The sequence below is a fragment of the Pollicipes pollicipes genome, unplaced genomic scaffold (assembly GCF_011947565.3).
Source record: "Pollicipes pollicipes isolate AB1234 unplaced genomic scaffold, Ppol_2.1 Scaffold_4002;HRSCAF=4701_pilon_pilon_pilon, whole genome shotgun sequence".
In the NCBI taxonomy this organism is placed as follows: Eukaryota; Metazoa; Arthropoda; class Thecostraca; order Pollicipedomorpha; family Pollicipedidae; genus Pollicipes; species Pollicipes pollicipes.
Window position 1 is genome coordinate 44,507,552 of NW_023596420.1, and position 27,894 is coordinate 44,535,445.

The following is a 27,894-nucleotide window of genomic DNA, read 5'->3' on the forward strand; positions in this document are numbered from 1 at the left end:
ACACTAAAACCGGCCATCAAGCTATTAAACCAAATCGAATCAGACGCATGGCTATGGCATAAGCACACTTTACTGTCCATGTGGCCTCGAGCTATTTCAGCTTTCCATTGACTTTCAGATAAATGAATTATGTAGCCCGTTAACTCGTAATGACGACTGAGACGCTAACATGGGTCAGTTTCCATCCTGTGTAGTCATGTCAATTAACTAGGATTAAGAATGAAATATCTGGCCAAGGCGTTACTTGCATTGATGTTAGTTGGTAAATGCATGCTGCATAGGTGATGAAAGATCTGTTAAGATGAAAAAAATCTGAAAGATGAAAGGTGAAGAAAGATTAGTTAAGGCTATTAAATACCTTGGGACGTATCATAACAAAACAGGTTGTAGCACGAACCAAGGTTGCACAATTCTTTTGAAGCGATTCTGAGGTGAGCTCTGAAATTGCATTACACAGTGCGTAAGTGCCGTAACGGAGGTGCCCCCACCAGTGACGGTCTGTGACGGCACGCACCGGCGGAAGCTCCGGGCTGCGGTGGACTGCTCGCCTTGCTACGGGTCACACGACTTCTCGAGCCCGCAGAAACGCGTGCCGGCGGTCGGCCCAGAGAATGAGCTGCATTGTCAGCGTGCAGGATCCACGACCGACTCGGCCGTGTGATTGATAGCCCGCGTTCTCGTTACAAGGTGTCGCGCGCTCTAATTTCTTCTCCGTAATCTCCTGCGCCGGCGGCAGGCAACAACTGCTACGTCGTTATTCTGTATGCAGCGGCCATTCTGAACAACTCAACAGTGAGTCAGTGCGCATCAGAATCAGTGCGCAATTTTACGCGATTGCACTGACCCTTGCGTAACCGTAATGACTAAAACTGTGCCACCCAGCCGTGGTCGTAGTCACGCTGGTTCCGCAGAGTCCTGGTCACCCCGGTCCCTGTGGCTTCCCCCGAACAACATATCCGTTTTGTTCTCCGTTTTGTCAATAGAGGTCACTCATCTCGCTGCTAAATATGTCAAGTTCTCTAGCGTGGCTGCTCGCTAACCTCCCAGTAGGCGCCCACCCCGTCCCCTATGTTCCCATCACTCTGCCAATGACCCTGACCCTACAAAGTGCAGCCCCCGAGTCTGTTCAGTGCAGCCCTTTCTCTGCCCCCCCCCCCCCCCTCCTCACGGCCCCGTCACTCACCCTGGTCGCGGTAGTCGCCGCAGCGGCGGCGGCACTGCTCCTCGCTGACGAACTTGTTGCCGTTACCGGCGCAGCCGCCGTAGGTGAACTGGCGGCAGATGCCCTCCGAGGCGCGGAAGAACCAGGCGCGCGCCGGCTCGCGGCACGGGCCCGTCTCGTGGCGCAGCTGGCACACGTCGACGGGCCCTGTCGGGGCGCCGGACGGCGGTCAGTGGCGGCCGAGACCGGGCCGAGACTGGCGCCGAGCCGGACCGAGACCGGGCCGAGACTGGCGCCGAGCTGGACCGAGACCGGGCCGGGACCGGACCGAGACTGGCGCCGAGCCGGGTCGTGACCGGGCCGAGACCGGGCCGAGACTGGCGCCGAGCCGGACCGAGACCGGGCCGAGACTGGCGCAGAGCCAGACCGAGACCGGGCCGAGGCTGGCGCCGAGCTGGACCGAGACCAGGCCGAGAACGGCGCCGAGACCGGGCCGAACGGCGGTGACATTGGCGCAGGCATGCCTCCTTTAGGTATTGCGACCTCAGGTCGCGGCCTTGGCACGTGACTGTGATTATTAAGTTTGGTTCAGAGAGGGTATGTTTGCATCCAGGACGGAGTAAACTCCGAGTTGCGCTCTCATGTGAGGAAGGCTGTTTTGTATCTAGTCTGAGTGTGAAACAGAAACCCTGTGAAAAGACCCGAGTCACTTGGTTTCGTCCCCTGTGACAGAAATCAACCAAACAAAAGTTTGGCTACTCCTCTGCACTTTTAATGATGACACCATTTCCCTGTGCAATTGCCATTGCAATCGCCATCGCCACACCGGCACACACCCCGTGCCGTTCAACACAGACCACCGCTGATCGGCCCTCACTGCCCTCTGGCGCCGGCGTGGTCTGGTCAGGCGGGCCGCCCGCCCGCTCGGTGACCTCTACGGGGGAGCCGCAGCGGGCCTCGCAGTCGGCCAGGCTGCCGAAGCGGTTGCCGTTGCCCTGGCAGCCGCTGAAGTCGAACTCCAGACAGCGCGAGAGCCGTGTGTCGAAGTAGAACTGGCGCAGCGAACCGGAGCAGGGGCCGACCAGCCGCGGCAGGGTGCACACGTCTGCAGGTCAGACCAGGTCAGGTCAGAGTCAGCAGTGAGTCGGAACACGCGCGGACCAGCCGCGGCAGGGCAAGCACGTCTGCAGGTCAGGTCAGGTCAGGTGACAGTAGCGAGCCAGAGCGGTGGCTGACCAACTGTGGCGGGACACACACGCCTGGAGGTCAGGTCAGGTTAGGTTAGGTCAGGTCAGGTCAGGTCAGGTCAGGTTAGGTCAGACCATGTCAGGCCTCGTAAAGCCAGGCCGGCAAGGCCGAGTGTCTAACAAGCCCAGGAGTGGCAGTAACATTTTAAGTGCGAGCAAGGCAGATCAAGCCATTAAACTTACATCGATCAGTGTCTCACCAGCCAAATCAGTACGCAAACGTCTGCAGGTTATGTATCATTAGGCAGATTCAGCAGGTCTTCGGACCATCCCGGAATAACTCCTGTGAACCCAACTATCTCCTCCAACTCGAACCTTCAATTACCTGAGAACCTGACTAGTGACGGCAGAGCACTCACTCCGCCCTGTTCACCATATTCACACATCGGACCCGTCCCCCCCCCCCATCCCTCACACAGCACCCGTTCAGCGCGACTGACCCTGACTGGCGGCGCACCGCCGCTGACAGTCGGCCTCCGAGGAGAAGAGGTTGCGGTTGCCGCCGCAGCCGGAGTACACCAGCCGGGAGCAGGCGCCGCGCGCGCTGTCGTAGTGCCAGCGCACCTCGCGGCCGTCACAGGAGCCGGCGTCGGCCGGCAGCTCACACCAGGCTGCCGGCGGCGGACGGACGCGCTCTCACGGACGTGTCGTCAGGTGAGCGGTGGGGGGGGAGGGGGGGGGGGGCGTCAGCTGGTCCTGGCAGAGAACGGCCCGTCAGGGGGTGGTCTGCCAGGGAAATGAAACACATTGTGCCCATGAGGTTGGAGGTCGTATTATCGATGCAAACAAGCATCCATACGAGAAGCTGAAAAATCGGTACTTAAACGAAGTGGAGCTCCAGAACACTGACATATTAATGTATAGTTGTACATAGTGGGCCATGTCAGAGCGAGGTCTGCTGGCTATTAATATTTTAATTCACTATTAAGCCAAGACTGTTGCTATTAAAAACGGGGACTCACGACTAGGAATGCATACTAAGGTTCGGCCTAGAAAAAAGTCAGATCGTGGGAAGGTGTAATAGTAGCAAAGCTTACAGTTCTAAAACGAATTTTTAAAAATCATCAATAATAGTGGCCGTGGGCCTTTCCTTAGTGACAACTCCACGGGCAGCTAGCTGACCTGTCTGGAAGCTGACGGCGTCCACCTTTTCCCTGTGAGATTCGCACCGGTCCTGGCACTCAGCCAAGGTCCTGAACCTGTTCCTGTTGCCGCCGCAGCCACCGTACTGGAAAGACTGGCAGCTGCCGTCCTCCACATTGTACCAGAAGCGGGTCGTGTAGTTGGAGCACGATCCGGCGTCCTTCTCGTCAGCGCAGGCTTCCGTCGCTGAAGTGTAGTGATACATATGTAGGAGATGGATGCGCTTAATCATACCATGTGCCCGGGCGACGACTGGACGCGACGCGCTGGGGTGGGGTGGGGGTCAATTCCCCCCATACTCAAAGATCTAAAATACTAGGAGATCTAGATACACCAAGACAAATAGACCTGCGTGTGACAGGATAGAAAGGATAGATATACCTGCGCGTGACAGGATAGAAAGGATAGATATACCTGCGTGTGAACTCACTCGTGTCAAATTCTGAGGTCCCTGGATTATGTCGTTTGGGTCAAATAAGGTAAAACATATCGTCTTTCAAAATACCCTCCCCAGCTCTCCTCATGCAACCACACATACACTAGATACTTGCCCTAAGAAAAAGTCACTACTGTTAATTTCATGTAAATGACTCACCGAACACATGCTCCGTTGCCGCACGACTCAACGAACACGCGCTTCGTTGCCGCGCGGCTCACGGAACACGTGCTCCGTTCCCGCACAACTCACCGAACACGCGCTCCGTTCCCGCACGACTCACGGAACACGCGCTCCGTTGCCGCACGACTCACCGAACACGTGCTGCGGACAGGTGGCCTGGCAGTCGGCCTCTGAGACGAACTGGTTCAGGTTGGCGCCGCAGCCGCTGTAGTAGAAGGGCGTGCAGCGGCTCTGGGCGAAGTCGAAGTACCAGCGCGGCAGCAGCTCGTCGCAGTCGCCCTCGGCACGCGGCAGCGAACAGACGGCTGCGCGCACCGGTAACCAGGGTCAGGGCGGGCTGGAACGGGAGCCTGGAACCAGCGCGTGGTGGGGGGGGGGGGGGGGCACCAGCAGGGAAGCGGCACCAGACAGACGGCTGAACGGGACCGTTGGATGTTAAGAGAGGAAAGCTGTCCGGACGCTAGGCACCGACATGGGCGTGATTACGTGATTGGATCGCTTGATTGCCCGGATCATATAGCCAAGCGCAAACTGATAATTATAGACTACATAAAGGGTTGACGGAAACTGAGTTACGGTGCAAGATCCATGTGAGTTTGAACGCAGGTGCCAACTTTCTTAACTGAGACCTAGGGATTTCATACGAGGTATAACACAGATATCAGACATCCAACGTGTGAGCTTTCAGTTCGGTCGTTTAATGGGTTAAAACGAGCGCAAAACAACCGCTCTGACACGGTTCCTGACAGATAAAGTGAGAAAGACGCACGCCGATGATGTTTTGGAGTAAAACGCAGGCAAGGTGCATGATGTATGACGGGCGTTTTTTGTAGCCAAGCTGTGGTTGCGCTAAACAGACATCGCTGCCGTGCTGATATGATGTTCGGTGAATCATGCCACGATGTTAACGAGCAAGCGGGCCGTCGCTGCCGGCGCGGCGGCGGCGGCTCCGCGAGGGTGTGAGCGGCCCATCTGCCGATTGGTTCCCACCATCTGGAGCCCATAACCCACGTGGGTTTATGGGGACGCGCGGGCGGGAACGCACGGTCCCTCCGAGCAGTCCACGTTCAGACTCCGCCGGCGCGGCTCGACGTGAGCCACGACAGCGTTTACGACGACGACGACGACGACTTCGGAGTGTGCGACGCCGCCCTTCTAACCCCTCTCTCACCTTTGCCTTGTAACGCTTTGGCTAATAGAGACTCTTTCCTTTCAACGTCTCAAGTCGATGGTCCTCCGGAATACTAACGAACTCTTTCGCACGGACACACGACATGCTCAGTCATGTCCAGCGAGTCGTCGATCCTGGCCTGTTCTAAATGTCTTATCATAATACCATACTAATCCAACCGATAAGCGCGCCTATCTGGTGCATGTTGACGGCCGGTCGCTGATGGCGACTGCTGAGAAGGGGTTGTCTGAGTCTGAAACTGCCATACCGATATTGCATCAGAACCAGCGAAATGCCAAACACCCTAAAAATCTTAAACCGTTTTCCTTTCGATAGCATTTTCCCCGTTTTCGAAGCCAGCATTAATCTGGCAACACCCGGGGCATTTCGCCACGGACAAGTGACGAGTCGGGTGGAGGGTGGGGGAATCCCCTGATACCCCAGGGTCAAAAATTCTGATCGGAAAATGGCAGTCAGCGGGTTTGATCAATGCCGCCCAGAAAGCGTGGAGCTGTCATGCGTAACGTAAATGATGGTGTCACAAGCTACGCAGCAAACTTTAAAGATCAAAAACATGCTTGAAGAAATTCGACATCGCTAGCATCCATACTATTGGTTGAGTATCTTTGAAATGGACACGCAATGAAACAGCGTTCCCTTGCGCTTACGAATCGCATGCTCACCATCATGCCACCCCGCCAAGGTCGTGCCAGTTATGGTCTGGTCACACCTTCGACCTAATTTTTCTGCTCGTCCCAATCACATGTAAACAGAAATAGTTGTTCTAGAAACGTGTCAGTCATACTGACCTAATCCTCCAGAATAAACAGAACGAATCACTTTATTTCAGCCCTTATAGGCTCACACGACTTCTGATGATCGTGTGCAAACTCGCAGTGTATGACCGACTCTGACTGGTACACAAGCAAGTCCATCAGAGTGACAACTAAGCGATCGGGAATTTAAAAGACACTGAGTCTCCGCAAGCGCATGCGAAAATCGCCGCACAAGACTTCACTCTGGTAACGTCACAACTTAGTGACGTCACCTGATATTCCTTTACTCCAAGCTGTGCCAACTCTACCACCTGTCATGTGTCAAAACATGGCGAGCCTGTCTGATACGATGGGAAGTCTCGAACCTCGGCTGGAGATGACATGCCTCACCACAAGCCTCTAACCCATAAGCCCATAAGCCCCTCACCACAAGCCCCTAACCCATAAGTCCATAAGCCCCTCACCACAGATGGTTCCCCTCCGGCTGACCTTTCCGTCCGGGTCGAGAGCAGCGGTGCATGCACTCGTCCCGCGTCAAAAAGTTGTTGAGGTTGCCCTGGCAGCCGCCGTAGTCGAAGGGCATGCAGGCCGAGCTGGCCGGGTCGAACGCCCAGCGCTGGAAGCGGCCGCCACAGGGGCCGGGCGCCACCTCCTGACGACAGGGGTCTGCACGGCCGGCGCCACCGGTCACACAGGCGCCACGCGGGCGGCGTCCCCGATCACACAGGCGCCGCGCGGGCGGCGTCCCCGGTCACACGGACGACGCATAGCCGACGCCGCTGATCACACGGACGACGTGTGGCCGACGCCGCTGGTCACACGGACGACGTATAGCCGACGCCGCCGGTCACACGGACGACGTGTGGCCGACGCCGCCGGTCACACGGACGACGCATAGCCGACGCCGCCGGTCACACGGACGACGTGTGGCCGACGCCGCTGATCACACGGACGACGTGTGGCCGACGCCGCCGGTCACACGGACGACGCATAGCCGACGCCGCCGGTCACACGGACGACGCATAGCCGACGCCGCTGATCACACGGACGACGTGTGGCCGACGCCGCTGGTCACACGGACGACGTATAGCCGACGCCGCCGGTCACACGGACGACGTGTGGCCGACGCCGCCGATCACACGGACGACGTGTGGCCGACGCCGCCGGTCACACGGACGACGTGTGGCCGACGCCGCTGGTCACACGGACGCCACGCGGGCGGCGCCAGCTGTGCCACTCCGGACACTGACAGTCTGTGGCCATCTAGAATGGCTGGCCTATTGTTAGGAGGTGAGGGTTTCGATCGTGGTATTTGTTATCTCAGCCGGATTTACAGCGCTTTCAGATCGCATGTCGACGATGTCGGGGCGCTAAGTTACGCGAGTCGTTCATTAAATGAAAATCTATACGTATTTACAATTGAGCGGTACAAAAAAGACCGAAATGCGACGCTCAGCGATCAAGTATCCACAAAAAGAGGTGGCTACCGAAAACAAACATAAATGGCACCTACAATCCCAAACATTCTTCACAAACATGGCACGGCCGATGTCATGACCTGACCTGACCGCATTATTATTACAGCCCGCTGTTTGTCCTTCACGGCTCACGACCGCTCCGTGAAAACGTTCGGCAGGAGCTCTAACACTGCACCGAAACTCAGGGCCCTCCCCTCCTCAGCCTGCCGCCGTTCGCGCAATACCGGCTCCATCTGCGTCGACTCCGTCCGCCTCACCACCACCACGCACCGAGCACGCTGGGCACGACGCAGCGGCGCTGGCACTCCTGCTCGTCGCTGAAGCGGTTGCCGTTGCCGAGGCAGCCGCCGTAGGAGAAGGCGTGGCAGCGGCCCGAGTCCGGCCGGTAGTACCAGGCCGGATAATCACCGTCGCAGGGGCCCCGGACCAGCGGCAGCTGACACGCGACTGGCGACAGACCGGGCGTCGGCGATTGGAGGGCACCAGCGACGCTTTCATCGCCGCTGATCGGTCTGGGAGCCTGAGACTTGGCTCGCACCAAGCGAGCCCGGGTTGCGGTGGGCCAGTTACGGCGCGGGCCGGTTGGAACGGATGGACGCAGTTTTAGGCGCCGCTGAGGCGGATAGACCACTTTTACTTGTCATTCAGACTGTCATCATGACACACCGAAATACATCTGATAACATTATATCTCACGTCATACATTGCGCAGCGTCCGAACATGCCGATCCCCGGACAGCAAACGGCAGCCTGGGGTCCGGCCGCACCCAGCCACAACAGACACCGCGGCCGACTGGGCCTCACCTCTGCCCTCGGGCTGCACGCAGGTGGCCTTGCAGTCCTCTTCGGTGTCGAAGCTGTTGACATTACCCTCGCAGCCGCCGAACCAGAAGCGGGAGCAGCCGCCGTACTCCATGTCGAAGAACCAGCGGACGGTGAAGTTGCGGCACGGCCCGCGCTGCTTCGGCAGACTGCACAGCTCTGCCCGTCCACAGAACCACCACGTCAGCATACGGGCCACTGAGGGGTCTGCCCCGTCCACACCACCATCACGTCAGCATACGGGTCAGTGAGGGGTCTGCCCCGCACACACCACCATCACGTCAGCATACAGGCCACTGAGGGGTCTGCCCGTACACACCACCATCACGTCAGCATACGGGTCAGTGAGGGGTCTGCCCCGTCCACACCACCATCACGTCAGCATACGGGCCAGTGAGGGGTCTGCCCCGCACACACCACCATCACGTCAGCATACGGGCTGCTGAGGGCTCTGCCCCGCACACACCACCATCACGTCAGCATACGGGCCAGTGAGGGGTCTGCCCCGTCCACACCACCACCACGTCAGCATACGGGCCAGTGAGGGGTCTGCCCCGCACACACCACCACCACGTCAGCATACGGGCCACTGAGGAGTCTGCAATCTGTTGCGTGGACAGGCTGCTGCCAATAAGCGTTGTGAGTACCGGCAAGGTCACGTGCAAAGACAGCCTACGCAACGGACACAGGCGGCGTGCACTGATGTTATCCAGACCACTGACCAATTTGCGTGAGATTCCATTTTTGTAGGATCTCCTCATACCTGACCTAAACTGCCATTCTGTGTTTTTTTTTTAATTCTCTATGAAGTCCTTTTTTACTCTCTAAGAAGTCTGCATTTAGTCAGATTTACTGAAACGCATTGCTTGTGAACGGTTGCAAAGGCGGGTGACCAGTCAAAGTGTGATAAGGAATCACCATTTCCAAGCTTAGCTGGATGTTAACGAAACATATTGATATGAGAGCAGGCTTATCTAAGGTTGCGAATGAACGAATTGGTGAGCGCAAACACCATGAATGTCAGCGAACACATTTCTTCTGGCTGCTATGCTCAACTTCGCAACCGAAGGATGAGGTGACATCTGTGATAACATTGAATCCATATATATATATATATATATATATATATATATATATATATATATATATATATATATATAATTGTATACATTTAAAATTAAAATATAAATACTTTATATATATATATATATAATTTTTTTAAAAAATTTGATCCGAACCCTTTTGAATGGATGGATTTCTGGGATCAGCGCTCACGCTAAGCAGTGCTTGTTGTGTGAGCTCTGACCCCCACCATCCGATCGCGCAATCCCAGGCAACGGCAGAATTTAGTGGCGAAAGCTTAACGTGCCGCAATGCTCGGCACGGTCCGTTCTGCCCTCTGACGTCCTCTGACCTTTAGCGCGACCGCTGCCACCGGCCGCAGGCAATACCTGTCAAGGGCAAACAGCGAGCGCCCTAAAGCGACTCGAACCCACCCCGCCACGGGTGGGTGGATCGGAAGGCAGGCGCCCCGACCAACTGAGCCACCGGGACGGACCAATCGTATATATATATATATATATATATATATATATATATATATATATATATATATATATACATACATATATATATATATAATTGTATATATCTATCTATCTATCTATATACAATGAATCTATGGCAACGAAACAAAGCATACATCTATAGAAAAAGCTGAGGTGGATAATTATCATTGCTCGTCCCTCCCTTCTGGATGGCCTACGAACATGCCATGTACACAGGAAATGGTACACCAGTGGTGGGCGGAAGACGTCGCACTTCACTACGACTGCTTGTCATGCATACCCGACCAATCGACTTCAGCTGTCCATCGAAACACTTCCTAGGACAAACCATGCATTGTTCTAATGTCAACCCCAAAACCAATCAATCATTACGGCGACGCCTCTTTCCCGGGCAGCCGTCCAGAGAGCGGGGCCACTGACCTCGCAGGTTTGCGGGCCGCTCGGCGCAGCCCTGGTAGTCGTCCTAAGAGCGGGGTCACTGACCTCTCAGGTCGGTGGGCGGCTCGGCGCAGCCCTGGAAGCCGGGTCCCTGGGCCGGGGTCGCGCCGTCCGGGCAGCAGCCGTGCAGGTGCGCCTCGCAGCCGCAGCCGGCCAGCTCGGGCCCCGCCGCCCGGGTGCGGCCGTCCGGACAGCAGCCGTGCTCGGCGTGCTCGCAGCCGCAGCCTGGGACGCGGCAGAGCACGGTCAGACGGGCGGCGAGGCGGGAGGGTCCCCGCACGTGTGTGGACGGGCGGCCCAGGCGGCGTGCACGCGGTTGCAGGCTGTCAGTCTACTGGGTTGGACGAATCGAAACTTGTGCTGAATGCTCACATGTCGGCTTGCATGGGCTTCACCACAGGGGTGGGGGAAAGGGGTGTGCCTCCTCCAGCTTTTAAGCATTCAACATTGTGTCTGTGGCGCTACATGGGCACGCTGTAATAATATCGATGTTTCCTCCTCCAGACGTTTGACACGTGAAATAACCATTGCCATCAGGTCAATATTCGCTTCATCGCGCTCAAAATGTGTGCACTTGGGCTCAGTTTCAAACACCGACGAAATAATATTTCCGTTTCATGTTCATCACTCATGCGTCCGGTAATGTTTCATCACACCATTAAAAAGAGTTTAACCATATCCCAGCAATGCCACTAACTCAGGCAGACTAAACTTAAACAGCGCTCTCCAAGACAAACCAAACGCACGTGTCTGGCATCCCCACCGTCCACCTAAGCAGCGAGCGAGCCCGCTGGGCGGCCGGCCTCACCCTCCTGGCTGGGGCCGCGTGCCGCGGTCCGGCCGTCCTCGCAACAGCCGTGCGGGAAGGTGTGGCAGCCGCAGCCGAAGTCGTCGGCTCCGGCCGCCGGCGTGTAGCCGTCCGGACAGCAGCCGTGCTCGGTGTAGCGGCAGCCGCATCCCTCCAGCGCCTCGCCGCGCGCCAGCGTCCGGTTGTCGGGGCAGCAGCCGAACGCCGAGTACTCGCAGCCGCAGCCTGGGGGCGGCGGCGGGGTAAGGGTGTTGGGGGTGTGCGGGGTTGCTGTACCCGGGGTCGGTCGTGAGGGGTGGGCGGGGTTACTGTACCCGGGGTCGGTCGTGAGGGGTGGGCGGGGTTACTGTACCCGGGCCGGTCGTGAGGGGTGGGCGGGGTTACTGTACCCGGGCCAGGTCGTGAGGGGTGGGCGGGGTTACTGTACCCGGGGTCGGTCGTGAGGGGTGGGCGGGGTTACTAGTACCCGGGGTGGGTCGTGAGGGGTGGGCGGGGTTACTGTACCCGGGGTGGGTCGTGAGGGGTGGGGGGGTTACTGTACCCGGGGTGGGTCGTGAGGGGTGGGGGGTTACTGTACCCGGGGTGGGTCGTGAGGGGTGGGCGGGGTTACTGTACCCGGGGGCGGTCGTGAGGCGTGGGGGGGGTTACTGTACCCGGGGTGGGGTCGTGAGGGGGTGGGCGGGGTTACTGTACCCGGAGTCGGTCGTGAGCGTGTGCGGCGTTACTGTACCCGGGGTGGGTCGTGAGGGGGTGGGCGGGGTTACTGTACCCGGGGTGGGTCGTGAGGGGTGGGCGGGGTTACTGTAACCCGGGTGGGTCGTGAGGCGTGTGCGAGGGTTACTGTACCCGGGGTCGGGTCGTGAGGGCGTGTGCGCGGTTACTTTACCGGGGTGGTCGTGAGGGGTGGGCGGGGGTTACTGTACCGGGGTCGGTCGTGAGGGGTGGGCGGGGTGACTGTACCCGGGGTCGTCGTGAGGGGTGCGCGGTGTTGCTGTACCGGGGATCGGTCTTGAGGGGTGGGCGGGGTTATTGCGTTACGTTGTTATTTTGCGTTACGTTGCGTATACCCGGCGTACGTTGATGTGTCGAACGCGAGTGGGAGAAGAATCGGAAGTGAACTAGAGCCGCAGCCATCACATTTAAAGCGAGTTGCATGACAAAAAGGTGAGACTGGATACTAAAGTAACCTGTGCACAGGAGTATGCGACGTCTTTAAAGTACGTTTTTAGTACCGCCTGTCACGAATCTACCGCACAGGGAATCAGCACCAGTGAAACGGAGGACGGCATTTCAGTCCTTGCTGCTTGGCCTGTAAGCGCTGACAGGTCTCCTAAAGCAGGTTCTGAGACGTACGTACACATTCAGAGCATTGACATAACAAATGATTGGATGTCCGATGGAAAACAGGGCATTTGCAGAATGAAATAAAGACCTGTTTGCACGGGCGCGGGGGGGGGGGGGGGGCGGGAGGACGTCATGCGCAACAGTTTGATCTGAAAGCTCCTAGACCTGGCATGCGCTTTCTACACACACGTGTGTCCGCGGCCGTCGTCGGCCACGCCGCTGCCGTGTGTCGCCCTCGCGCGCGGCACCCAGCCGGCCGAGTCCGCGCCTCACCGTCGAGGTCGGGCCCCCGGGCCGGGGTGACGTTGTCTGGGCAGCAGCCGAACTCGGCGCTCACGCAGCAGCCCTCCTGGCGGGGCCCGTGGGCCGGCAGCTCGGAGTCCGCGCAGCAGCCGTACTCGGCGGCCGCGCACGCCGGCGGGCAGCCGGCGCCGTCCGCCCCGGCGGCGGCCGTCACACCGTCCGCGCAGCAGCCGTGCCTGGGGGGTCAGACGGCGGGCTACATGGACGGCTCGCGCTCCCGGCGGCCGCGGTCACACCGTCTTCACAGCAGCCTTGCCTGAGGAGTCAGACGGTGGGGCACATGGACGGTTCGCGCTCTTGTTCTCGGGTCTGTTACCTTGCCGACCTTCAGAGGGAGACGATTATGTGATGTTAAGACGTGATGCGCTATCTGATCTCGTTTACCTGGGCAGACTCCATGATACTTCTGAATTGTCGCGATATTTGTGTCGGCGTGCTGTTTTCATAGGCGTTGTTGAAAACATTAGGAATATGATATACGGTCGTCAACCTACCTGGAGGCATTTCAACATTTCGCTTATGAAAAGTCTCAGATACCGAAGGCAACACTTTGCCATAGGTAGCCGCCAATCACGGCACCAAAGTCCGTCACAACGAACCATCTACGTGAGTCAGTCGTGAAAATAAATAAATATGCCTATCCTAATACCTCAACCTTCATCCAACTCAACTGCAAAGCTGGTGACCAATGATGGCCGTGTCCATGTTAGCCAGACAAAATGTTCCCTGTTCTGCTGCACTTTACCGCTTCCAGGAATACGGTAGCACCCAACACGACCTTCCTAAAGTAAACATACTCTAACCAAACTATTGTCGCAGTTGACACGGTCCTAGCCAAGTTAATTACCGGTGGGCTCCTCAGCGCCGGTTAATCAGCTGTGCTCGGGTGCACAAGACTGGTGCTTGATTCCAGGTAGCGTCGGAATCGACTCCAGAGGCAACTTAAATGATATTGAGTCAGAGCCGAATCGACCCTAAGAAATGTTTCCTGACGATCGAAGAGTCCAAGGTGAGTAAACCAAGTCGTTCATGGGTCAACGTGAAGAGTTGAGAGGCGTGATCACAGGGATATATTCAAAGTTAGCAAGTTATGCGTGCACCAAATTGAGCACAACCATTGGCATGTGACAAACATTATTCTCAGCACAATGTCCGGTTTAGACCTTCATGAAACCGGCCGACCGGGTCATCCTAAATACATGTTTGTTTAAACACTATTGCGAACTTTCGAGCATTCATTACATAAGCATTTTAACAAAGTAGTGTGCTTGCAAACGTCACAGAACAAACATGCTGGTAGGGGTGCATCTTCACATTCAGCTGGCGGTGTGGGCTTCAGCTCCTTTACTTGGGGCTCCCCCCCCCCCCCTCCCAACTCTGGCAAGAAAGTAGGTCAAAGTCTGGGGAGAAACCCGTTTGTTGGTATATTTTAGGGGCAGGCTGGAAATTCAGTGGATTACACTTATTGTGGTGAGCACGAAGACCGATGCCATTTCTTGCGCAGGAGCGACCCCTTCGAATGAAAATTCTGAGCTATTGAGAAGATTTCGAGAAAACCGGCAGTACCGATCAAATGGACGCATCTGATCTGAAAATAAATGAACAGTACAAAAAGTACAGCGTGCCCCCTTTAAGCCGTTTTTAATCCATTGCTACAGGCATCGCTCGAATCGAACTCGTTTTCGGAATCGAGCCACATTGCCTTAAGTCAGAATCATAATCGAATCTTCACCGAGACGATCAGAATCAGAGTTGCGATTACCCAATGTGTTGTGCGTCCGAGTCCGAGTCAATGCCTCTGAAGCGAATCCACGCACGAATCTTGGCGCTGGAGTAGAACGCGCTGGTAATTACACATTGTCCCTACCTAGTTAATATCTGTCTCAAACTAGTGAAGATGAAGTGAAACCCAAAACAAAACTGCAGTCTGCGCGAGACGTTGGAAACATTTCAATCCATTGCCACTCCTCAAACTGACAGCGAAGATTCCTAGCAGCGCGGGAAAACCCTGCGAGGTGATTGGCTGCTTTCGATCATGAGCACGTGACTGGCTGGTTGCGATCGCGCCACGGGCAGGAGCTGCGGTCTCTCAAGTGTCCTATTGCCCTGGGTCTCTTCCGGTACCGCGTGGCGTCGCGCGCGTTCGCTCGCGGCGAGTCTATTGTTTTCGTGGATTAGATATCTACCGGTGAGCGGGTACGGAGTACTGCTCGTGGTGTCGGCGTCTGGCGCTGATCAAGCTGTGCTACTGAAGCTGGGTCTGAATGTGGTGCGGCTGACGCCTGTTGGTGAGTTCAACCGGTCGACTAACCCCTGACTCGGCCCATGACCTAAACTCGGCACCCGGCACTGTCTTCCCTGATGGAGAATGAGAAATATAGATACCACCGCCCAGGGGTACTGGTGTTCATGCGCCATACGTGGTTATCCAGGGACGGTTATACCACGAACTGGAAGTCGTGCAGGCGCATCCCAAAGTCCCCAACGTCAGCGATCCCTTAGTCTGGCGATCCGGACGCCAAGGCAGCCATCTGTCTGCTCATGGTCTTATTTGGCCACTCAATGGAGTCACCATCCCGTCATCCTGGCCGCCCTGTCATAAACTAAGGAAACATTTTATGGGCAACGGTGCCTAACCCAACCTTTTCTTTCCTCACAACAATGCAGAACAGGCTTACAATTTAAGTTACTGTCAGCACAGAGCCACTCGATTAGTCATGTTGGCAGAATATAGAAACGTGGTCATTCACGTGGGAATTTCATATGCATGGTCGCATATGCCTGCCAAATTGGTGCCAAATTTAATTCATCCCAGGTTGATTAAATTTGTGGATATTGAAAAAAAAATTGTGAAAAGTGAAAAATTAAACAATTTGTGCGTATCTCTAAAGCGCCAGCGCACGCGCAACAGGCCATCAAAATCTATATCATAAAGTACTTTGTGGCCGTTCGTCTGTCAGGCACAAATACAGTCACAACTCAGTGCCAGCGCCAGCTGGCTGGCCACTGGCGGAATTTGGTACGCGGCTAGGCTGGCATCGTCGCGCATTTGCATCACATTTGGGACTGGCTCTAAACGGCGGGGTTCGGTCGGTGCGGGGAAACGCGCACCGTAAATTTCAGGGGAACCCAAAACACGCAAATTACCAAAAGTGTGTGCATAAAAGTGCGGCTTCTGGTGCCCATTTTTGTCAGGCAATGTCTTTTCCTTCATCCCCAGCGTCCATTGCACATCCATAGCTGATCGGGTGCACCGTCCCGGTGAGCTCGAACAGTGGCAAATGCGTATGCGCCGGACGTTGGCGTCGTTGGCTACTCAGCACCGTGGTAAGATAAAGTGATAAATGAATGCTGCTAGTGCTTACTTGTTGAGCCAAACATCTCTTATGAGGTATGTAATTCCTCAAAATGTATGAATTGTCGACTATCGCAATTTCCTCACACCATGTTTAATATATTTGTATAAAAGCGCCCCTCCTCACATCTCCTCGATAGTATAGTGGTGAGTATCCCCGCCTGTCACGCGGGAGACCGGGGTTCGATTCCCCGTCGGGGAGCTTTTGCGTTTCAGGTGAATGAGGTAACGTGTACAGCTCGCTATCACGCAGCATTCACGTGTGTACCTTATGCATTGCTTTCCGGATGCATGTCCGCACACATTGTTTGAAGGCGTGTTAAACACATGAACTGTCCAGTCTTAAATTAGCTTCAGAACCAGCACGCTTAAGAAACTCACGAAGCAAGATAACAAAAATGTGTCATGCGGAGCACAACACATTTTTGTTTTTGTTTTTTACAGAATTTCCATCCCATCCTAGCGGTATTCGCAGCATAACTAGTGCAGACGTAACAGGTGCAAGTCAAGCTAATCGAAAAAGCTCCCCGTCGGGGAATCGAACCCCGGTCTCCCGCGTGACAGGCGGGGATACTCACCACTATACTAACGAGGAACGAAAGTCGGGGGGCGAAATTAGCCGAAAGAACGACACGCGGTAGATTCAAACATTAAATTAAAGAGGCCAGATCAGGCTGCATAGACAAGTTGATTAACTTCAAGATTTACAGGAGCAAACATCCTGTTAGGGATGAATACGTTTTGAAGCGACGAAACAAAAACCAAACCCAAACGTGAAATTGCGTCATTTCGCCTGGCACACTGGACCGTTTCTGGGGGCTGAGCCTACCGATCCCCTCCATGACGGCTCCGGTGGGCGTGCATAGCTGCTTTGACCTTTTTACCAGGGAAGAGGTGCTTGACGGAGAAGAAAAGCCACGTGTTCCACGCGCCAGAAGCGCCAAAAGTGCTCCAAAATGTTTAAGATTTAGAGGTTCCCACGCATCTTTGTGGTGCACCTGAGACGTTTCTTGATGCAGTTGAATCAGAACGGGCACAAGCTCAATACCACAGTGCACTTCTCCGCCAGTGGCCTGGACTTGTCGCCATACTTTGCCGCGTCGAGAGTCCGGATTTATTGGCAGTGCTGCTTCCAGATTTATGAGCTGCCCTGTGTCAGCCGCCTGCTCCCCCAGCAGCAGACGACGTAACACAGCATTCCGGCGTGGCGCACTCAGGCTACTACACGTTGTACCGCAAACATGCCTTTTTGGGAGCCTGGCACGGGTACGGCTTCAATGCCCGCCCCATCCACATGCACCGCTCAAACAGCTGCGAAGCCTACATGTTGTTTTTTCGCTGGTCGGTCGGTGACCTGGAGCCGACCCGAACACCAGTTCTCGACACGACACCACCAGTCCTCGACAGCGACCACACAAACCGTGGTTTGCAACGAGCCGTATCTTGACGTTTCTAAGACCAGTCTTCAACATGCGTTTAGCACATCTCCTCACCGAAAAAGTGGTCGGGCTGCTAGTACACAAAAACATCCAGTGGTAATTTTCGCTCGTGCTTGTGTAGACCATTTCGGACCTACGAGTGAGGTGATACATGCCGCTGCACCTAGCCCGCGCTGACCCCCGGAGTCTAATGCTTACTTGCTTTGTTAAACGTGGTAACCGGATTATTTGGTGATTCTACAGCGACAACGTATTACATTACAACACTACATACAACGTGTGATCACATTTCGCACAACGAAACTGACGATTGTGCTTTTCCTTTTCACATTCAGGCGTTCTTTCCTGTAAGTACAGAGGTAGCTGTAGCCCTATGTGGGACAGCCCCCTCGATGTTCAACAAATCAAGTAAGCATTAGACTCCGGGGGTCAGCGCGGGCTAGGTGCAGCAGCATGTGTCACCTCACTCGTAGGTCGAAAATGGTCAACACAAGCACGAGCGAAAATTGCCATTGGATGTTGATATGTACCAGCAGCCCGAACACACTTCCTCCTTTTTTTCCTCGGTGAGGAAATGTGCTAAACGCGTGTTGAAGACTGACCTTAGAAACGTCATGATATGGCTCGCTGCAAATCAAGGTTTGTATGGTCGCTGTCGCACCTGTTGCACGGCATTCCCCACCAATCCATATAGCCACAGGCGCCGTGGCCAAATTCAAACGAATACGTAAAGTAGCTTTACCCGCAGAAACTAGTGGTCACCAGGAAGACCGCGGCGTCACGTCGTCTGCTTAGCGCGCTGTCCATCGGGTAAAGGTCAGCTGGCAGCACTCATGGACAGCTTGTGGACGAACAGGACGTCACGCTCAGCACAACGTCGCAGCTATCGTCTATCGGGCACGGTTTGACTCCGTAGATCACAACGAACACACGCCAGAAGACGTGGACCAGCGGCTCCGAACCATCGAACGACAGTCGTGCAGGCGGGAGCCTCAGCGCGGCGGCCCGCCTTCCGTTCGAACCCTACTGTCGGTTGGCCGCGCTGCTTACTCAGTTTCGTTGCAGTTGCGAGCGGTGACGTTCTGGCGGCTGGTCGGTGGACGGCACGGGTGTGGGCCGCACTCCGGGGCACCCCTCGCCGAACGGACCCTCGGCGGCGTGCTCTCCGTCCGGGCAGCAGCCGTATCTGGCGGCGCGGCGGCTTCCGGTGTACAAACCGCAAACAAACCACCAAACCAAAAAATCAGTGGGAAGTGCTGCATATAGATAAGACAGTAGTAATGACCTCATTCCTCGTAGAAAGAGAAAACAGGAGAATGGGAGAGATAAAGGCGCCAAACGCATCTATTCCTTTATTGTTCTGGTATTTTCTACGAGGAATAAGGCCATCACTACTGTCTGCAAAAGTGCACTGCACAAATGCTGCAAATGAATGCCACGAGATGCTCAACACTTGAATGACAGGATACTTGACCACATAGTCATAAATGCCAGCAATAACCCGTAGCCAGTACCCGGTAGATCCAGTAACCGTGGTAATAACTGGCAAGGTAGTATTATGAAAGCGAGTGTCCCAGGACACATGCGACGCAAAACATCGACGCGTCAGCTGCTGGTGGTTGGTGGTCGCGTGCTTCCTCGTTGACAAAGAATCGCTCGCGACGTCACTTAAAAAAGGGCGATATCAAGACGTCACCATCACACTGCACTGCACGGACGTGATCACCGACCACAGCCGTTGCCCCGAACGACGCCCACTGTGGTTCACCACGGGTCATCGGCTCTCCGGGAGCGACGGTCTGCGGCGAGCCGAGCTGAACCTGCTGGTGCTGCACGGCGTGCCCAGCTCGGGGCAGGTGCTGCCTGCCGCGTCGGTCCGCTCGCTGAAGCCGTCCGGGCAGCAGCCGAACAAGGAGCGGTCGCAGTCGGCAGCCGGCGGGCACGCGGTGCGCTCCTCCGAGTCGGCCGGCGTCTCCGGTCCGGGCAAGCAGCCGAACCGCGTCCGCTGACAGGAGGTCACCTGCCGGTCACCGGGGGAGGTAACGGCGGTGGTACGTCACGCGGTCTCCGGAGGGGGAGGGTCGGACATGAGATCACCTGCCGGGCGGCGGCGGCAGGTGAAGGCGACGGTGCGTCATGCGGGAGTCCGGAGGGGGGGGATGACCCGCACGTGGACTTGAGGTCGCCTCGCGGGTCTGTCGTGCTCCAGCAGTAGACTGTCGGTCGCAACGCAGCCTCATCAAATCACACACGCGATAAGGCTAGGAACACTATTAAAAACGGAAATGTGAAAGCATGTGGTTCACGAAGGCTCCTGCCGGCCCTGCCACAACCAAATGCGACGAATGAATCACAGGTCACTGACACCATTGTACAGGGTCATGCCCGCGGGACTGGGCCACGTTGAAGCCGTGAGTTATTCCACACCACACTGAAACCAATGACGAGCCAGCGTAAACAAGGCGGCCCCCGAGCCTCGCAAACCTGGTGGCACTAGGGCATCGCTCGTCGCCGTCAGGTGTGGAAAAGTGGCGAGGAAAATGCAAACGCTCAAGTGCGGAGCTTTCCGTGACGATACAACCGATCTGAACGGACTGGGAGTGCACCCCTCCCCCTCTTATTCCACCATTTACATCCGCTGGCCGGTGAGGCGGCCGGCCCGGCGCCGGCGCGCTGGCCCAGAGCACCGACCTTCGGGCAGTCCTGCAGGAAGGGCCCGGCCGCCGCCGTCAGCCCGTCCGGGCAGCAGCCGAACGTGGACGGGCCGCAGAGCAGCCGCACCGCGCGTGGCCGGCACTTCCGCCGGAAGCCGGCGCGCGGCCGCGGCGCCGCCAGGTCCGGAAATAGGTCTGCCGGCGCCGCGGGTCGTCAGCCAGCCGCCGGACGGCGGTCAGGGTCGCGGCGGCTCGGAGACCGTACATGGACACGTGCACGGAGCGGCCGGGCCGTTCGCCTCCGGTGAGATGGTGCTGTCCTGCTTATAACACCGGCTTTGCTCAGGAACGGGTCATGCGTGTTGCGGGTACAATGCACACTATCTGGTATTCCTATTCACTCAATGAATACGACAAAGCACCGTACTCTTTACTTTGTCCTTCGGTTGGTCGGATACGCGGGAGAGTAGCTCATGAGACGTCGTTTACAAGTAGAACACACCCAGTACCGTGAGTCCGCTGAACGACTGTCTCGAGGATGTCCAAACATCGCGCCTGCGACTCGCCGCCTATCCCACAGCAGACTAGCTGTTATGCACCCGGCCAATCACGCAATGCGTACAGGTGAGCATGATGGGAATGGATTTGATATTTTCTGAATGCTATCCTGCTTCCTACAATCTTACTTCTGGGGTGTTCCAGCTCAATTCATTTTAACTAGGTTTATGAGCCTCCAATTCAACTCAGCGCCAATTTGTAACGTCATTGCGTCAGTTAATATATTTAACCTCATCCTTATGCTGGCGCGTTGGCACGCTACTAGTTCGGTCGGAGATATCGCCCGCGTCTCATCGGTCAACGGCCATATTTATCGGCTACACAATTGCAGCCGCTTGGCAGGCGCCTGCAATGTTACCTCGGCGTTCCCGGATTATTGGCTATATGAATAAATAAGATGTCGACAAGTCCACATATTACCACAGTTTTCTCCTGGAAATTGTACGAAATTCTGATTGGGCCTTATGCGTTATCTGCATGGCACACATTTGTGTTCCGGGAAGCATCTACCCGGTTTCGTAGCCGATGACCTTGAAAAGTGCTATCAGGTGGCTGGCGTCGCATAGTGCTCTCACTATGAAGACGGCAATAGCCGATATTAGACAATCGTGCCCAGCTTTTATCACTGCGAATTTTGCGCGGCTGCTTCAGCAAGCTCAAGTCGACAACAGGGTCAAGGTCAAGCAGAGCAGACAGATCGCTAGCAGCAGCCGAGACGCTGGGCAACATCGCAGAGCGAATTGGCCAGTGTGTGGCAGCCTTTAGCACCGCATCCCCGGCTATCTGGTGTCGAAGAATGGTATCTGGTGTCGGAGAACGGACACTGGAATACAGGACGCCAGCACGACTGAAAGATTACACACCATGCTGAATCACGAACGCGTGAAGGCGTGTCAGAGTTGGGTGTGGTGAAAATACCATGTCGTAGTTTTGTCAGGCCTTGTGGCATTGCCGCTGATGTGATATGGTTACGAAAAGCGAAGCACGCAAAGGGAAGAAAGCTGAAGCTGACGCTATTCGCGGAAGCGTGTGCGCTGCAAGGAACATGGAACCACTTGCCTTCTAACTCCTTGTCGCCCGAGGCATCTCCGAAGAGGTATCCAAGATCTGGACCACCATCTCCATAGTCGTACACATCTTCACCGACGTCACGCTCCTGGCCAGACGACGGCTCCCCCGCCAAGTCTGCGGGACCGTCCGGCGAGGAGGACGACGTCGGATTCGAGCGCTCCTGACCCGGAGAAATCCTCCAGAGGCTGGTCGTCGTTGGAGGCCTGCCGTCGCTGGCGAGGCGAAGTCGTCAGCGTCTGGTTGCGCAGAGCAACCTCGGACGCCGCGCCAAACGCGTCTTCGAACAAGTCCCCGGGCGCTCCGTCGCCCCGGTCTGCCCTCAGGTCCCCTGAGCCGTCTCCCGAGGCCGCGTCCGACGCCCTCAGCAGGGCGGCGAGGTCGTCCGGTTGCTCGCCGGACGCGTCCCAGTCCGCCGTCTCCTCGAGGGCGGCTCCGGAACCGTCGCCACTGGAGCGTTCGTCCGCGATCGAGTCCAGCGCGCGTGCCAGCAGGTCACTGAAGGTGGCGTGCTCGCGCCGGGGCGCGTCCGGTGCCTCGCCCGAGCCGCTGCCCGAGCCGGCCTCGTCCTCCTGGCGGCGGAGCAAGTCAGTGACGTCAGCGAGGAGGGATGGATGGGAGTGACGGAAGCAGAAGGTCGCCACGAGGGGCATGCGGTTATGGAGAGTTACAGATCAGTGGTGTTGAGCGAAGGATTCGGTCTACCATGAAGTTGTCCAGTTTATCTTTGCTACATACACAGACATGCCGTCAGGTATGCTGCTTCTCAACGCCAAGTCATACCGAACAACTGACAACGTATCATTTTTTGTGCTGACTTCCACAGTTACACTTTAAACTAAACCACCGTTATAAAATGGCACACCACTTGAAAACCCTTGACACCTTCAGCGCCCTGTCATAAGCCCGGTGTTAGCTACAATTACTATAGCAAAACATTATATAAAAATATTATTTATATGTATTATTATATATTATACATACAAATATTATATATATTACTATACAAAAGCTACAATTGTATAGTCTTTGCGCGTGAACAGCAAACGCCTTGTAAACAAGAATGTTCTAAGTGAATCGAGAGAAAGATCGGAGCCTCTACGCATTTAGCTCACAAACAAACTTTCGGTCCGCCCAATCCCTCTATTAGCTGTCATTGCCGGCGCTCCGTTGCCTGGCACCGCAACGGAATAATACTGGAACCAAAGCGATGTTTAACTCCGCCCCGTGGCTCGATAGCTTCGAGCGCCTGCCTTCCATCCTACCCGTGCCGGGGTGGATGGGTTCGAGTCACTTTGGCGCTCGCTATTTGTCCCTGGCTGGGGTGGCCTGCGGTCGGTGGAAGCGGTGGCTCCAGGGAAGATGAGGTTAAAGGACAGTGCAGACTGTGTGCCGAGCACTGGTACGTTGAGATTTCGCCACAGAATTATGTCATTGGGTTAGAATTTCACAATCGTATAGTATGGCTGAAATTCATAAAACAGCTCTGATCCCTGAAATTCAACCGGTTAAAATGTTTGGACTGAATACTGATTTATGAAATAAATGGACGGTGGCGAAAGTAAAGATCAATGCAACTAAAAAGCGAACTACCCCAACCATTCCTTTCAAACTTCCTGCACCTGGAAGTCACGAACAACATGAATCAAAACATGGAAAAGCTCAGTGACTTAAGGACAATATTTGAAACATATTAGCTGCGAGGTCTGTAGGCCCTGATTCTTTGCTCAAATGGACGCCCTTCCCAGCGTGCCAGTGTTGAGGGATTGACACTGAAGTTGTTAGCGTACAGATGACTGCTGGGCGGAGCTTACGTAGTCGTCGTAATCGAGGCAATCTTCGTCGGCTGCTGATGGGATGTACGTCTGTGTGGCCACTTCCAACTGCTTTAACAATTCTGCAAAAGGATTGCATCCGTTTGGAAGAGCGCCCAGAACGTTTCAACCTAGATCACTCAGTGGATGTCAAAAGATACCGAAATATCATCCATTGATGTTATTGGCTCTACGTTGAGGACGATATTTTTTGAGAAAACCAAATGCAACAAACTAACTGCGTCCAGAGTATCGATCACCAGTACAGCACACAGTACACCATGCCGAAGCGACAGCTTGCGACGAGCAGCCTCAACACAGCGTACACCATGCCAAAGCGACAAGTCCAGACGAGCAGCCTCAACACAGCATACACCATGCCGAAGCGACAGCTTGCGACGAGCAGCTTCAACACAGCGTACACCATGCCAAAGCGACAAGTCCAGACGAGCAGCCTCAACACAGCGTACACCATGACGAAGCGACAGCTTCCGACGAGCAGCCTCAACACAGCATGCTGAAACGATAGCTTCCGACGAGCAGCCTCAACACAGCGTACACCATGCCGAAGCGACAGCTTGCGACGAGCAGCTTCAACACAGCGTACACCATGCCGAAGCGACAGATTCTGACGAGCAGCCAGTCGTGACGAGCAGCCACGACGTTGCGTCACGGGTGCCGCCAGAACTTGAGCTGCTTTCCGACTGGTGGCGAAGGCTCAGCGCAGTCACCGACCTGCGTCGGCGCAGGCGATGTCGTTGCAGTCCTGGAGCGTGAAGGGGATGCTCGTGCCGTCGCATCGGCTCAACTCCACCCGGCCCGAATCGTCCGCACAGAACACCTTCCGCGTCTGCGTGCCCTTCTCGCACGAGGCGGAACACTAGAACACGCGCGAGGCACGCGGCGTCACGGACCTCCTCGAAGGCAGTCGGCGGCGGCGCTCTCCTGACAACGAATCTATCGGGCGAACTCACAGCGAGACAGCGTCTCTTGAGCTTTGCGTCGCTCCATAGACACCAGGATCGAGGTCTTCTCGCGCAAACACGTCATATCAGGACCCCCCAGGAGAAGTGAAGGGTACTGAGACATGTCGAGAGACGACGAATCACGGAACGTCTCGGAGACGTCCAGCGAGTGGTGTTCGGCGGGCCACTCACCGGGCCCCAGGGCGACGTGCGCCAGGCGGCCGGACACGGTGGCGGCCGGTCGCCCTCACACGGCCGGGTCGGCTCGTAGCGCCGCGCTGGGTCACAGTTGGCCTCGTCCACGGTGGAGATCAGGCCGGCCTCGTCCACCGCGCCACAAAACACCCTGCGGCTCTGCAGGCCGGGCCCGCAAGCGGCAGAACACTGCCGCAGGGCAGGGGGTCATCGGGAGGGGCACAGCCCATGTCCGCGTCAGGGCGGCCGGGGGGTATGTCCTATCAGCAGGGTGCAGGTAAGGGCAGAGGAGAAATTCGTGTTGGCCGAGGAAGAGGTCAGGTCAGCTGAGGGTAGATCTTGTTTGTAGAGACCCAGGTCAGGTCAGCTGAGGGCAGGTCATGTCAGGTGAGGTCAGCTGAGGAAAGATCGTGTTCGTACAGGCCAAGGTCAGGTCAGCAGATGCCGGGCAGGTCAGCTGAGGTAAGTCGTGGCGGCGGATGTGCGATACGCGGGCCAGTTCAGCTGGGATGAATGAGTCGGTCGAGATACACCAGCACGGACACGGCACATACATCAGCTGGCTGGTATCCTAATCACCAGAGGTGAGCCATGGCGTCACGTGACGAGCCTCGCACAGTCAGCTGGGGAGCACGCTGCTAGGAAAAGGAACCGAGTTACGGTAAGAAGAGAATTGCGGTAAACGTGGGCATAATTTGATCAGCTGCGCAACGCTTGTCGACAAAGCAGGGCGCACCTGAGTTAGATGAGACTAACAGTGGACAGGGCAACGAAAGCTTCCAAATGCGAAAAAGTTCTCAGCGTGCAACAAACTCTCACTCGATTGCGTCCACCAAGTCGATATCCGTGGAAGGATACCACTAACCCTGAATCGAATCGCAAGACTGAGTACGGATCCAGCCACAAACCGAGGCAGATGCTACACACGGTCGCGGACGTGCTGCGGAGACGAGAGTGAAAACATTACTGGAACACCACGGGCCCCAGCTGCCGCGAGGCGGCGCCCCGCCGCGGTTCGCGCGCTGAGCCCTATCCCGCTGTCCGGCGGGGTGCGTACCTCGCTCCACTGGGTGGCGTACCAGATGAAGGCACAGTCCGGAGCGCCGGCGCACGGCTGGCTGGGGGCGGGCCGGCGCACCGCGTGGCAGAACCGCTCCTCGTACACGTGACCCGCCTCGCTGGCGCACTGAACGGTGCGCGACTGCACCGTCAGGCCGCACGCTCCTGCGCACTGCGGAGCAGACCGGCGGCCGTCACGCCCTCGGACACCAGACGCTGCCTGGGGCTGGTCCCACTGCTGCAGCTTCGGGTGGGAGGTCGTTAAAGAGATGGCACAGGCATTCGCGGGAGTTTGCACAGCATTTCAGGACAGATGATCTCAGTAAACCGAGGTTCGAACCACCATTTCAGCGGACTCTAGGCCCGTATAGATGGGTAGCCGTGTGACCGCTGTGCGTGGCACGAGGATATTGATGGAGCCTGCGGCAGTGGACGAGTCACTATCAGCCGTCCTACTAAGCTCCGCGGAAAGCTGGGCAGAGGTGGCATAAATACATGAGACGAGACGCCTGTGGTCTGCACAGTCGCAGTTCTTCGACAAGCCCTCTCCAGGAGTCTGAGGTGATCTACCCCTTTCCAGTTAGAGGTGACCCACCCCTCCCCAGTCGGAGGTGACCCAGTCGACGCCGTCGCAGGGCCGGCGCATGCACGGCTCTGTGCCGTTTGGCCGGGCTCCGTCGCAGCCAGAGTCTGGCAGCAGCTCGGTCCGCTCGGCTGTCTCGCGATGGCAGAGCACCTGGCGCGTGCGGCTCCCCTCGCCACACAGGCGGTCACACTGCCGGGGCGGGGTCACATGCGGTCAGCCACGCCGGAGAGGACATTCTGGTCACTGGCGGCCGGGACTGGGCGGCCAGACCCACGCAAGAAGACAGCCCCAAGCAGGCGTATCTTGGTCAAACTGAGTGTTGTGCAGTGACGGGGTTGGGCTTTAGCACGCGCACATATCCTTACACGATTAGGTGATACCAGATGTCACCTCTAGCCCCGTCTCATGACGTAAGCAGGACGATTGGTCTCTTGGTAGCCCACACATTATGAATTCTGCCCCCCGCTCATGAACATACCACCGCAGACTTAATGGCACGTCACTTTCCGCGAGGGTGCGGGCAATCCCGTGGCGCAGTGGGCTCCCGCACCGGTCCGAACCCTGCCGACACGGTCCGGGTCAGTGACCTCCGCTCCGGCCGGACACCCACCGGCGACCAGTCGCCAATGTGGTAGCTGGGACACGGGCCGGCCGCGCAGGGGCGCGACTCGTCCGGCCGCGGCGCCCCCTCGAGGCACTGGTCATCCGCGACAGTCGCGTTCACCAGCGCAGTGACCCTCTGCTGACAGGTGACAGACCGGAACTGGACGCCCTGCTGGCCGCAGTCGGCAGAGCACTCCGACCAGTTGCCGACCTGCCAGCTGGGCGCGGCACACCAACAGTGAGTGACATCTGTGTGCGTGTGCGGAGGGAGGGGGAGGGGCAGGGCACGAACAGTCGGTCTAGAACATATCCTCAGCGCTTCATAGAATGAACACGCCAGTCTTAACGGACAGACGGCTTCGCCCAAGCTGCCGACCGGAATGCCTCGTCTCCAAAGGGCCGTATTATGACTCTCCAAAGGGGCGTGTATTGTCTCGTCCCCAAAGGGGCGTATTTCATGACTCCAATACGCCACCCGTGAGCAGCCGCCATGGTTCCCGCTCCCGGCGGCTTAGGGCGTGCACCTGGCTTGGCAGCGATGCTCATTACACGACTCCGACTCCGTCGGCTTCTGCAGCACGTCGCACAGGTCCTCGGACACTTTCTGTTCGTCTTCTTCTCGGACGCATCGGAGCTCACGCCGCCGCACCCCTGGCGGGAGTCGTGCGCTACTCAGATGTCTTCGCAGAGAGTTTTGACATGAGGATTTCTTAACAAAC

General features: G+C 56.5%; 1 protein-coding gene and 2 non-coding genes across 3 annotated transcripts in view; 1 reads left to right on the plus strand and 2 right to left on the minus strand.

The window, feature by feature from the left end:
• LOC119094555 (papilin) overlaps positions 1-27,894 on the minus strand; it is a 70,138-nt gene that overhangs the window by 10,673 nt on the left and 31,571 nt on the right. The window contains exons 11-32 of the mRNA XM_037217616.1: positions 27,700-27,826; positions 27,183-27,393; positions 26,582-26,761; positions 25,985-26,158; positions 24,925-25,116; positions 24,503-24,647; positions 23,768-23,850; positions 22,038-22,525; positions 19,494-19,687; positions 18,724-18,859; positions 12,850-13,055; positions 11,255-11,457; positions 10,470-10,611; positions 8,401-8,577; positions 7,867-8,043; positions 6,608-6,784; positions 4,303-4,476; positions 3,532-3,738; positions 2,850-3,020; positions 1,919-2,267; positions 1,491-1,495; positions 1,184-1,369 (exon numbers count right to left, since the gene is read on the minus strand). Of these exons, the coding sequence (XP_037073511.1) occupies positions 1,184-1,369; positions 1,491-1,495; positions 1,919-2,267; positions 2,850-3,020; positions 3,532-3,738; positions 4,303-4,476; positions 6,608-6,784; positions 7,867-8,043; positions 8,401-8,577; positions 10,470-10,611; positions 11,255-11,457; positions 12,850-13,055; positions 18,724-18,859; positions 19,494-19,687; positions 22,038-22,525; positions 23,768-23,850; positions 24,503-24,647; positions 24,925-25,116; positions 25,985-26,158; positions 26,582-26,761; positions 27,183-27,393; positions 27,700-27,826 (4,104 nt within the window). The remainder of the gene's footprint in view (positions 1-1,183; positions 1,370-1,490; positions 1,496-1,918; positions 2,268-2,849; positions 3,021-3,531; positions 3,739-4,302; positions 4,477-6,607; positions 6,785-7,866; positions 8,044-8,400; positions 8,578-10,469; positions 10,612-11,254; positions 11,458-12,849; positions 13,056-18,723; positions 18,860-19,493; positions 19,688-22,037; positions 22,526-23,767; positions 23,851-24,502; positions 24,648-24,924; positions 25,117-25,984; positions 26,159-26,581; positions 26,762-27,182; positions 27,394-27,699; positions 27,827-27,894) is intronic.
• TRNAD-GUC (transfer RNA aspartic acid (anticodon GUC)) lies at positions 16,365-16,436 on the plus strand. Its single transcript has one exon. It is a non-coding gene; the product is annotated as a tRNA-Asp (tRNA).
• TRNAD-GUC (transfer RNA aspartic acid (anticodon GUC)) lies at positions 16,758-16,829 on the minus strand. The gene has a single exon. It is a non-coding gene; the product is annotated as a tRNA-Asp (tRNA).